This window comes from Triturus cristatus, chromosome 10, assembly GCF_964204655.1.
Source record: "Triturus cristatus chromosome 10, aTriCri1.1, whole genome shotgun sequence".
In the NCBI taxonomy this organism is placed as follows: domain Eukaryota; kingdom Metazoa; phylum Chordata; class Amphibia; order Caudata; family Salamandridae; genus Triturus; species Triturus cristatus.
Genome location: NC_140593.1, coordinates 183,692,881 through 183,705,774, shown reverse-complemented (window position 1 = coordinate 183,705,774; position 12,894 = coordinate 183,692,881). Strand labels below are relative to the sequence as shown.

Here is a 12,894-nt window from a genome sequence, read left to right as displayed (position 1 = left end):
CTGTGGTGTCGCATAAAGCAATCTTATCCAGGACATAAACGTAGGCCCAAAACCTAGCGTCTGAAGCACCGCCATGAGATACGGCCATTCGAGGGTGTCGAAGGCCATTGAGGCATCTAGGGAAAGTATAATTGCGTCTTCCTGGATCGTGTCAACCCTTCCCAAGACACCATGCACTCGTCGTAGGTTGAGGGCTGTGTTTCGCTGAGGCATGAATCCTGATTGGTCAGCGTGTACTAAATTACTGATGACCTTAATTAGCCTGGTAGCAAGTAGCTTGGCAAGGATTTTGGGTTCCACATTGAGCAGGGAGATGGGTCTGTAAGCGGTGCATTGGTCATTGAGTTTGTTTTCTTTGTGAATAACTACCAAGGAGGCCAGACGCTGGTCCGACGTGAGAGCGCCTAACTGTCTACTCTCCTCATACATTGCCTTCAGGTGTGGGGAGAGCACGTCAGGGCCTAGCTTATATAGTTCTATGGGGAGACCATTGGGGCCCATGGCCTTCCCAGGTTTAAGACTCCAGATGGCTTGCGCTATCTCTGCGGTAGTGATGTTACTCTCTAAATATGATTTTTCATCTGGGGAGAGCGTAGGACGTCTGATATCCTGCAGGAGGGCTCTAGAGTCCTCCTCATCTAGGGCCGACGTGGATGTGTATGCTAAAGTGTTCCGCAAATGCATTCGCTATTGCCATGGGGTCATGGACTATGTTACCGCCTTCGACTATCAATTCAGACGCCAGTCTGCTGGCCCTTTCTTTCTTGTCGTAGATCCTACCATCTCACTCCGTACCCCATTCCTTAGCTTTATCTGTTGCTATGTTTTTATATTCCTCTCTCTTCAAGTGTAGGAGATGTAATGTGTCCCGTGTTATATCCCCATCAGTAAGCCTTTCAAGTTCTAAAATGTCAGCCTCAATTTTTGCTAGTTCTTTGTGCTTCTCTTTCTTAACCCCAGCAATAAGAGAAATGGCACTGCCCGAATAACTGATTTTAAAGCCTCCCAGAGTGTCTGTGAGGACACCACGGACCCCTGGTTTTCTTGAAAGTACCACTGTATATTTTTTAGGAGTTACTTTTTTACCTGTGAGTTTCGCAAGAACCAAGGATTGATCGGTGCGACCCCTCCCATTTCTGTGTCGCTCGACCCTATTGTCACCCATAGGGGGGAATGGTCCGATATGCCCCTGGCAAGGTGTTCGACCTCCCGGATGTAAGTTGTTTGTGTCGCAGGGGTGAGCACATAGTTGATGCGAGAGAGGCTTTTGTGGGCTCCCAAGAAGAATGTATGTTGGATACTGGTGGGGTGCAGTGCTCTCCACGTGTCTGTTAGTCCCAGGGATTCAAGAAAGTCAGGCAGCCAGCGGTTCGAGGGAGCTAAGTCTCTTGGGGGGTGGCGGTCTAGGGAGCCTGAAACTTCTGCGTTGAAATCTCCACCTATAAGGAAGATGCCCTCAGGGAGTCCCAATAGCAGCGTTCCCAGGTCAGTTGAAGGCTGTGCGGGACGTAAACTGAGTTTAGATTGAGGGTGTGTCCCTCCCACCGCCCAGTGATGGCCACGTACCTCCCTCCGTTGTCTGATCGAGTCTGTTGCAGAGAGAAAGGGCATGTGGTTTTCAGACGGATGCATACCCCCGTGAGCTAGTAGTAAAGCCAGAATGGGCGATCATCTTGTAGCCCCACCGGTTGAGGGCTTTACAGGTGTGTCCCTTCAGGTGGGTTTCTTGGAGGAGCACCACGTCTGGGGAGCAGCGTTTGAGGGACTGAAGGACCAATGTGCGCTTTAGCCTATCCTGAGTCCATTAACATTCCAGCTAAGTAGTTTCAACTGTTCGTTTCTGTGTGTGACCATTATCTTTATGTGTAGATTGCAATGTATTAATTTGCCTTGTCTCAACTGTCTTTAAACTAAACTATAAGGTAATGATTCTTCGATCTTCTCCCATCCCCCCAATCCCAATTCCCCCCTCCCTGCTACCCTGCACTCTGAGGTTTAAACTGCTCAAGTAACATAACTGTGCAGAGTGCGTGTCACCCAACTTTTGAACCATAATAGAAGGTAACTGTGGGGAGCAATCGCCCCCGCAACCCGCCCAGACCTCAAGGTGGAAGGTCCAAGTTATTGCCTCAGCTAGGCCACCCTGATGTCCAAGTTTACCACAGGTTAAGCACTCCCCGACCAGTCCGCAGGGTGAAAAAAGTCATTTTCCAGCGACCCATCATTGTCTCTCTCCTCCAGCCAGTGAGAGGGCCAGGAAGGTTTCTAGCCAGGTGTGTGTGTGTAGCCCCACCTGTGACCTGCCCCTCTTCTCACCTCACTTGGTGTTGTGGTCTCTCGCATCACGCCAGCCCTCCAACCAGTCCATTTCCTCCTCAGGGTGTTCGAAGAACCAGGCTTTTCCATTAGATTCCACTCGTAGGCGAGCTGGAAAGAGTATCGAGTACTTTACTCCTTTATCTCGTAGTTGCTTCTTGACTGCAAGAAAGGAACGTCTGAGTTTCTGTACGTTTTGGGTAAAGTCTGGAAAATAGGATATTGTGGCATTGTCATATTTGATTGGTGGGGCAACTCTGGCGCTCCGCAAGATGACATCACGGTCCCTACAATTTAGTAGACGGGCCAGTATTGGTCGCGGGGTAGCCCCTGTATTTGGTCTTCCTCCTGGTATTCTGTGGGCCCTCTTGACCACAAATAAACGAGACAGGCCTTTGAGGCGTAGATGGTTCATTATAAGGTCTTCAACAAATAGGTCTGTAGCCTGCCCCTCTGCTTTTTCTGGCACCCCAATAATTTGTACGTTGTTTTTTCTGGAGCACCCCTCAAAATTGTCTAGCTTGTCTTCCGCTTGCTTCTTGAAGGCTTGAAGGTCCCGAAGTTCATTTTGGAGCTGAGAGACATCGTCCACTAGACTGGTGGAAGTAACCTCAAGTTACTTTACTTTGTCACTCATCTGGGATAGATCTGCTCTGATGAGGGTGATTTCCACTGTTATGGCGTCGGTGCATTGTTCCATGGATGTACGAACTCCCACAATTGTGTCCATCACATCTTTCAGGGTGTGCTCAGAAGGTGCACTGCCCGCCTCGGCGCTCGGCTTGTCTTTTGCCGCAGCTTCGGGGGTGCCTGTTTTCTGATAAGTGAAGCGTTCCAGCTTGTTCTGCGACAGTGCCTTGGTCCCCTTAGCACTGGACATCGTGCTAGGCTCTTGGCGGCCCTGTTATGGGGGACGTCTCACACCAACGCCCAAGCCACCGATGGTGTAGGAACGTGTGTTGCCGCAAATATAAGCGGCTATATTCCAGGGACCACTCAGTCTGCACTGCTGATCAGGCTGCTACAGGCTGCTCCCCCCGGATTTCATCCGCCCTGGACCCTATGTGTCTCGTGGGTCTCCAAATCTTCATCCCTGTAGGGGGCTGAGCATTGTATTTAGCACTGGTTCCCCGCTAGTGGAATGCTAGCGTAAGCGGTATGCGGTGCACGGGCAAGCTGGCAGACTGCACTGTAATTTTCGCACGCCCCTACAAGGGTATTCCAACTGCAATGGCCACTCTGCGCAGTGATATTAAGGGAGGATCGGTGTGGGTTTGTCCCAGGTCCAGGCGATGGAGCGCGACAAGGTGGGCGAAGGCAGTCACACACCACTCACCGCTCCCTGCCAGCTCGCTGGAGTCCCTCGCTGGCCCTAGGATCGGTCGCGCGAGCTTCCCGGTCGTATGCTCTGGTGCGGCCTCGGCGTTTTACGGCAGGCCCCGGCTTCTGATTCCAGTGAGGCCTCTCCTCCGGATAGCCGTATCAAAGTAGCGGTCGAGCGTTCGGAACTGCCGCCGGTGTCGGCTAAGTCAGGAAGCGTCTCCTCGTGGACGTCCCAGCTCTGAGGCACGGATGTTTGACCCAGGATATACAAAAAATTGGGTGAAGATGCGGGAGACGATCAACTATGAGGCCATCACGTTCAAGCGCGTGGCCATGCCCCATTTCTTTTATTTTTAATACCTACACATGGCTCTTGGAAAGTCTCTTCAATGCTGTCAGGGTAGGTGTCTACAGCAATCTAACTTTGTTTAGTTAAGTTGATGGTTGTCTAAAGTCTCTGCAGGCATGCTCTGAACAAGAACCAGTCTATCATGGTAAAGTACCTTTCCATGATGTGATACTGAATGTTTCAAAAACATCTTCATCTTAACCTTCCAAAACCACCCAAGAACGTAGCTTCGCTTTTAAAATAGTGATTAATAAAGTAAATAAGGATTAAAAACAGGTTTGTTTTCAATAGTGTGTTCTTTTCTGCTCTACCATCCCTTAGGACGCACAGTGTGGAGAAGGCTTAAGGTACCGGAATATGTCCTGCGTGGTTCATGAGGGAACAAAGGAAGATACGGGTAAAGTCGTGGATGAGGAATTCTGTGGAGAAATTGAATTTACAGTGGCAGGTGATAAGACATTAATACTTGAGGAGGTCTGCACTTTACCTTGTCCAGGTAAAAACGAATTGTTTCTGCTATTTCTATCATTGAATGGAATTATGTATTTGCTAAAGATGGTAAACCAAAATGTGTTGATTCAATTTCCTGGTCAACAGAAATGTGAAACCATTATTTGGCACATTGTGAACTTCATATAAAAGAGGACTTAACAGATAACAATAAAAGTTTCACAAGTGAAATGATATATTACCTTACAATTAACATGATTGACACAACTAGGGGTACAGTAAAATCTCTATGTGTATGTATAGTCATTTAGAGATGTGAGATGAAGTCCTCTAATTTATTGTTATGAATATCATAAGCATTGCAATTTATGTGCGAGTTAAGGTTTGCATAATGGATGTGAGAGCTGTAGTGTGCGAAGATAACCCAAATTGGGGAATTTCAGTGGGTTTTTGGTTTCGTTTCATAACTATAACTGCACTTGAACTGTGTCTTTTTAAGTGAATTCAGGATTTGTTACAAAATGCATTAAGGTATCATGACTAAAGAAAACTTTAACTGTATTTTATTCAAGGAATTAATTTTTGGATGATATACCGCATCCAACTTCTATAAAAGCAACCTCTCCATCGGCTGCTAACCACCTCTGTGCATTGCCTTCAGCAAAGCACAGTGAGGGTTGGCCATAATACCTATATACAGTGGTGCATTGTTGTGGGCAACCAACCTCCAAAGCTCCCAGTTGAGAGCTGCACATATCTTGTGCAAGATAAACCCAATTCTCCTATCTCAATATAAGTACATGTTCGACCCAGCCCTCTCTGCAGGGTCACCCCCAAACTTTTTGCCTTCTTCCTTCAATTGTTTGCTAAATTTGTTTTTGTTGTCCTTAGTACTCTGTGCACTTTGCCACTGCTAACCAGTGCTAAAGTGCTTATGCTCGCTCTTCTAAACATGGTAACATTGGCTTATACCCAATTGGCATCTTAAATTTACTTCTAAGTCCCTATCAAAGTTACACTACATGTGCCCAGGGCCTGTAAACTAAATGCTACTAGTGGGTCAGCAGCACTGATTGTACCACCCACATAAGTTGCCCTTTTAATATGTCTCAGATCTGCCATTGCAGTCCTGTGTGTGCAGTTTTAACTGCCATTTCAACCTGGCAAAATACAACTTTTTCCAGGACCAAACCATCATGTTTAGCACATATAAGTCACCCCTAGTGCAGGCCCTGGACAAGCCAGAGAGCAGGGTGCAATTTATTTAAAAAAATAGGTTATCTACTTTTAGGTTTTACATGCCCTGGTAGTGAAAAACTCTTAAATTAATTTTTTCAGCTGCAAGGCCTACCTCTCCCATAGGATAACATTCAATTTGCCTTATTACATTTTAGAAGCGAAAATTTCCAATTGGAAGCAGGTGGCTATATAATTTTCAGTGTCTATGAAATTGTAATGATAAGTCCTCTTCAATGTTAAAGTTCGATTTTTCATTACAGTTTTGAAAATGGCACTTTTAGAAAGTTGGCATTTTCTTGCCTTAGCTCTTGTGTGCCTGTAGCCTGTCTTGGGGCACATAACTGGGTATAGCTGACAGACTTCAAGAATTCCACCCAGACAGTCTCACAGTAGCGAGATTTGGTGTGACTAAATGGGTCATCTGCTGGCAGGCTGGGGCAGCAGAGTAGAGTACAGACCCTGCCTTCACGCAAAGGGCCTAACGACCCTGCATTGTCACTTCAGCCAGCTTGGACACAGGGCAAGGGAGGCAGGAAGTTCCATATACTTCAAAGTCACTGTCTAGAAGCTTCTCCCACCTTCCAGAACCAGGGTACCACTGAATAAAAGAAGGACCTCGAAGCAGCTCTTGGTCCCAGCTGCAGCGAGTTTCTGACCCACAAGTGGTGCCTCTCATGTCCTTGACCCTTGGTGTGGCTCAAGGGTTCTTGAAATCAAGCTTTTAGGCTGTTTGCTGTTGGGTTGTGACCAGCTCCTCCCTCCCATCTCCAAAGAAGGTCTATCAAGACACACTTCAGCTCCTTTTGTGTGTGGCTGTCTAGAGGGAATACACAAAGCCCAGCTGTCACCCAACCCAGACTGAACGAAGACAGGCAGCAGGCACCAAATAGCTAAAGTAAGTAAATGCCAACTTTCTAAAAGTGGCATTTGCTAAACTACAATTTAAAATCCAACTACACCAAAAGTTGTAATTTTAAGTTGGAGTCCAGTGACACCAAACTTGAAAAGTCTATTGCTTCATGTTAGAACCGGCGGTCTCTAGTTGGCAGAGGTATACACTTCTGACAAATAGGGACCAACCAACTCTAGTCAGGGCAAGGGGATTACACACTCAGATAACCCCTGCTACCCCCTTGGTAGCTTGGCAGAGCAGACAGGCTTATCTCAGAGGCAGTGTGTTAAGCATTTATGACCACATACAGTAATAAAGTGAATACACTACAGAGGGACACGACACAGAAGTTATTATAAAAATAGTATTTTTATATAAGGCTTAGCACAAGACCAAATAACGACAAAAATATACCACAGTCTTAATAAATACTCTTTGGAAGGAAAAATAATAGTTCAAGTAAGGTTTCTTCTTGGCAAATAGTTCTTTAGCAAAGTATTCTTCTGAGCACAGTTCTTTGGCAACAATGTAACCCCCACAGGAGTCACACGACGTCGAGTCTACAAGATTCCCAAGGTTCGGCGTCGACCGCGAGGAGCGCTGCGTCGAGCCTGGAGTTGCAACAGACCCCACAAGTACAGTACCTTGAGAAACGAAGAAAACGATGATCCACGGCGTCGAGATGTCGGCGTCGAGGTCGGCGTCGATCGTGCCTCGGAGTCGGGTCAATCCGCAGCGGCGTCGAGGGATGTCGGGCCGGAGCAGCGCTCACGGCGTCGAGAAGGGCGTCGAGTCGATGCGATCAGCAGCGGCGTCGGGACGGGGTCGCTTGGAGGTAGAGCCGATACTCACTCCTCACTGGCGTCGATACCGGCGTCGAGACGGGGTCACTTGGAGCCGGGGCCGATACCCACTGCTCACTGGCGTTGCTGCTGGCGTCGATCGGGCCCGGCGTCCGGCGTCGAAGGCTCGGGACACTGGAGCCGTTACTCACGATGTCGAGCTGGATTCGGCGGCGTCGGCGGCGTCGAGACTGCAGATTTCCCCTTGTGTACTGGAAACAACACTTTCCAGCAATTCAGCAAATGGTGAAGTCCTTTGGCCCTGTGACTTCAGCAGGAGACTGGCACTCTTCCAGTCCTTGGAGATTTCCTAGCAAGTGTTCAGAGAGTACACACCAAGTTCCTCTCTCCTTGTTCCTTGGCAAAAATAAAGAAGCAGCTTTCAGGTTCCTCCACAGCAAAACAGCACTCTGGCAGAAAGGGGAGGCAAGTCCTTAGATCAGCAGGCTTCTTGTCCTTGGTACAGGTTTCCTTGTCAGAAGTGATCTGAGTTCTTGGTTCAGGGGTCCTTCTCTTATACCCCTTTTTCCCTTTGTTCCCTTTGTCCAAGCAGGGCGATTCCCACCATCTCAGGTTTGTTGTGGGTGTTGCCAGGCAGAGGCACCTGGCCTATTCACTGGGCAGGGCAGAGTCCTCAGCCGCCCAGCAGGAGGCGGAGCCAGTATTGTCACTGGTAGGAGCAGGGCTATCAGTCGCCCAGCAGGAGGCGGGGCCAGTATTGTGTCAGGCAGGGCAGGCTACTCTTCCCTCACTCTACGTGTAAACGCCCCATTCACCCCACACTGACTCACTCAGACCTCTGGAGCCACTCAGCCCCTGACACACACACCAAACCAGCAGAGACCGGTAGATAGTTGGACAAGAAAATAGCCACTTTCTAAAAGTGCTATTTTCAAACATAGAATTTAAAAACCATCCATCCCAAAGGGTGTGTTATTAAATTCTGAGTTCAGGGATACTAAACTCGACTTGCTACCATGCTCCCTGAGTCAGATAGATTATAATGGAGTTAATAATCAGTCTGCCCAGTCTGGCCTATTGGAGGCAGGTAGCCCTTCAATAGTGAAAAACGAAAATGGCTGTAATTCACTATTAGGTCATGCCACACACATCAGGGCATGACCTACCTTTTACCAACAATGCACCCTGCCCTAGGGCCTACCATAGAGGTGTCTGAAAGGTGGCAAAGTGAAGGTTTAGAGACTGGCAAGTAGGTTTCCTTACCAAGTTGACATGGCAGTCAGGGACTGCACGCAGGCGCCGCGGTGGCAGGCCTGAGACACATTTTGCACGCTGCTTCTGTGGGTGGCACAACCAGTGCTGCAAGCCCACCAGCAGCAGTTAACTTACACGCCCTTGGCACGCGCAGTGCACTAGACTAGGGTCTGAACAGTAAGTCAACCAAGCCAATCATGGTAACACCAATCAACGTAACAATTTAGCATAGGGAGCACTTGCACTGTGGCACTGATCAGCAGTGGCACAGTGCCCAAAGCAATAATCCAGCAAAAACATCGTAAACAGAGGAGGCAAACAGAAAAAAATGGAGGAGAGACTCATGCCAATGATGCCAGGTCTAACACGTGTCCCCTCCAGCTGAAATGTGGGGAGAACTACCCTTCACCCAGGGAGTCCTCATCACTAAGGCGGAAAAATCTGGACAGACCATCAGCATTGGCGTGATCTGTACCAGGGCGGTGTTCCACCGTAAAGTCCATCCCCTGTAGGGAAATGGACCACCTCAACAGCTTTGGGTTCTCACCCCTCATCTGCATTAACCATCTGAGGGGCCTGTGGTCCGTCTGAACCCGGAAGTGAGACCCAAACAAGTAGGGTCTTAGCTTCTTCAGCGCCCAGACCACAGCAAATGCCTCACGCTCTATCGCACTCCACCTTTGTTCCCTGGGAAGTAACCTCCGGCTGATGAAGGCTACAGGTAAGTCTCGGCCCTCCTCATTCATCTGTGCTAGAACAGCCCCCACACCATGCTCTGAAGCGTCCGTCTGGACAATGAATTCTTTTGAAAAGTCGGGTGCCTGGAGGACCGGTGCTGTACACATTGCAGTTTTCAGGGTGTCAAAGGCTTTCTGACAGGCGTCAGTCCAGATCACAAGTCTCGGCTGCTTCCTGGAAGTCAGCGAGGTCAAGGGGTGCACAATGTTGCCATACCCCTTGACAAACCTCCTGTAGTAACCCGTGAGACCCAAGAAGGCTCTCACCTGAGTCTGGGTTTTGGGCGGTTCCCAAGCCAGGATGGTATCTATCTTGGGTTGCAGGGGGGCCACCTTGCCGCTCCCTACTTGGTGCCCCAAGTACACCACTGAACCCTGCCCAATCTGGCACTTACTAGCCTTGATTGTGAGGCCTGCTCTGCGCAGGGCCGACAACACTTCCTGGAGGTGGCGCAAGTGTTCCTCCCAGCTGGCGCTGAACACTGCTATATCGTCCAGGTAGGCGGCGCTGAAATCTTCCAGCCCGGCCAGTACCTGGTTAACCAACCTCTGGAATGTGGCAGGGGCATTCTTCATCCCAAAGGGCATCACACGGAACTGGTAGTGCCCATCTGGTGTGGAGAATGCAGACCTCTCTTTTGCCCCATCAGTCAAGGCGATCTGCCAGTACCCAGACGTTAGATCAAACGTACTAAGGTACCGGGCAGCCCCCAACCGATCGATGAGCTCATCAGCTCTGGGGATGGGGTGCGCGTCAGTCTTGGTGACCGAATTGAGTCCTCGGTAATCCACACAGAACCGAAGTTCTGGTGAAGCACCGGGCGCTGCAGCCTTTGGGACCAAGACCACTGGGCTGGCCCAAGGACTGCTAGAGGACTCAACCACCCCTAAGGCAAACATCTTGGAGACCTCCTCCTTGATATATGCTCTGACCTTTTCAGTCACCCTGTAGGCCTTGTGCCTCACAGGAGTGCTGTCCCCAGTGTCCACATCATGGACACACCACTGAGTGACACCAGGGATTAAGGAGAACAGATCAGGGAATTGTACCAACAGATGGCGACAATCTTGCTGCTGCTCAGGGGTCAGTGTGTCAGAGAGGACAACACCATCCACTGACCCATCTTTTGCTTTTGCACACAGGAGGTCAGGAAGAGGCTCACTCTCCTCCTCCATCCCAGCATCTGTGGCAAGGAGCATGCCCACTTCGGACCTTTCTAAGTGGGGCTTTAACCGGTTGACATGCAGGACCCTTAAGGGGTTCCTGGGAGACTTCAAGTCCACCAAGTAGGTGACATCGCTCTTTTTCTCCACAACCTCAAATGGTCCAGTCCACCTGTCCTTGAGCGCACAAGGTTCCACAGGGGCCATGACCCAAACTTTCTGACCAGGTTGAAGCTCAACCAGAGTGGCATTCTGATCGTACCACCGCTTCATCTCTTCCTGGCTGGCCTCCAGATTTGCCTGAGCAAGATCTCTGAAGCGCCGAGTCTGGTTCCTAAAGGCCAGCATGTAACTATATACATCCTGGGGAGGTTTCCTGGGAGATTGCTCCCAGCCTTCTTTGACCAGACTCAAAGGTCCTCTTACCGGGTGACCATACAAAAGCTCAAAGGGGCTGAACCCTAGAGACTTCTGTGGCACCTCACGGTAAGCAAACAGCAGGCATGGCAAGAGGACGTCCCATTTACGCCTCATTGGTTCTTCAAGACCCATGATCATGCCTTTTAGGGTCCGGTTGAATCTCTCAACCAGCCCATTACCTTGAGGGTGGTAAGGAGTGGTAAACTTGTAGGTTACCCCACACTCCTTCCACAGAGACTTCATATAATTCTAAATGAAGTTGGTGCCCCGGTCTGACACCACCTCTCTGGGGAACCCCATGCGGGAGAAAACACCCATCAGTGCCCGTCCCACCACGGGGGCCGTCACTGTTCGGAGAGGGATGGCTTCCGGGTACCGGGTGGCATGGTCCACCAAGACCAGGATAAACCTGTTGCCCATGGCTGTCTTGGGGTCCAGTGGCCCCACAATGTCAATTCCCACTCGCTCAAAGGGGGTACTGACGACGGGAAAAGGTTGGAGGGGAGCCTTCTGCTTCCGCCCACTTTTCCCACTTGCCTGGCAAGTTTGACAGGTCCTACAATGGATATCTGAATCCCTTCTCATCTGGGGCCAATAAAAATGGGTGACAAGCCTGTCATAGGTCTTGTCCTGCCCCAGATGTCCAGCTAACGGAACGTCATGAGCCAACCCCAGTAGGAAGGCTCTGAAGCGCTGGGGTACCACCAGCACACGGGCTGACCCAGGTTCAGCAGCCTTAGGCTCGCTATACAGGAGGTCGTTCTCCCAGTAGACCCAATGTGATCCTGACTGATCACCTGTCGTTTGGGCTGAGGCCTGCTGCCTCATACCCACAAGAGAAGGGCACACTTTCTGTTCAGCACAAAATTCCTCCCTGGAGGGACCACCATCCTGCTGCCAATGGGTCAGCTCGGGCAGGTCTCCCAGTTCGGCCACTTGTTCTCCTGTCGGTTCCAGGGCATCCCCCTCAGGGTCTGCTCCCTCCTGGACCGCGGGAACGATGGGGGACGGTTTCCCGCGCCCCCTGCCCCTTCTCTTCACGGTTGGGACCTGGGCCATATTTTCAGGCTCCGGGCCCCCATCAACACCCTTACTGACTGACATGGACCGGGTGGTCGCACACACCCACTCAGGCAGACCCAACATTTCCAGATGCGCTTTTCTCTCCACCTTAGCCCAAGGGGAGTCCTCCAAATCATTGCCCAAGAGACAATCAACAGGCATGGCGGGCCTCACAGCAACCTGAAGAGTACCTGAGACCCCCCCCCACTCAAAAGGAACTTGAGCTACCTCACACTTACTCTGTGAGTTGTCAGCAGCTACAACGGGGTAGAATGCATGAGGGACCACCTGCTCTCTGGACACCAAGTGACACTTGACAGCTGTCACACTCGCTCCGGTGTCTCTGAGAGCTTCCACCCTATGGCCATTAATGGTCACCCACTGCCTATATTTCTTAGTGTTACTAGGCAGAGGGGTTGGAGGGACCATTTCCACGTCTCCTAAAGAGACCAGGGACATTTCTGCGGGACCCCACCCACCGGGGGCACCCATCTCCTCCCCTCCCAGGGCTACACTCGCTACCTGACGAGGGGGTGCACGCGGCGGTGCATTCGAATCCTTCATGGGACACTGGGGATCATAATAACGGTGTCCCACCTGCTTACAGGCATAGCAGGTCATGGGGCCCCTGTGAACAGGTTTACCTGTCGGGGCCTCTGGCTTCTTTACAGGGGGAGGCTGGGAACCCTTCCCTTGGTTCCCTTGGGGACTACTTTGGGGCCCTTTCTGAAACTCCCTCTGTTTACCCCTGTCCCCCCCACTCTTCTGCTGGGGACCCTGCCCACCTTTGGCTGAGTCTCCCACTGGACCCTTGTGGACCCTGGTACTGACCCAGCGGTCCGCCTCCTCAGCAAGTTTTCTAGGGTTAGATAGCTTGCTGTCAAC

General features: G+C 50.4%; 1 protein-coding gene across 1 annotated transcript in view; it reads left to right on the top strand.

Annotated features, from left to right (window-relative positions):
• The window catches only part of THSD7A (thrombospondin type 1 domain containing 7A), a 982,498-nt gene that overhangs the window by 914,754 nt on the left and 54,850 nt on the right, over positions 1 to 12,894 (top strand). The window contains exon 23 of the mRNA XM_085630781.1: positions 4,310 to 4,484. Coding sequence (XP_085486907.1) covers positions 4,310 to 4,484 — 175 coding nt within the window. The remainder of the gene's footprint in view (positions 1 to 4,309; positions 4,485 to 12,894) is intronic.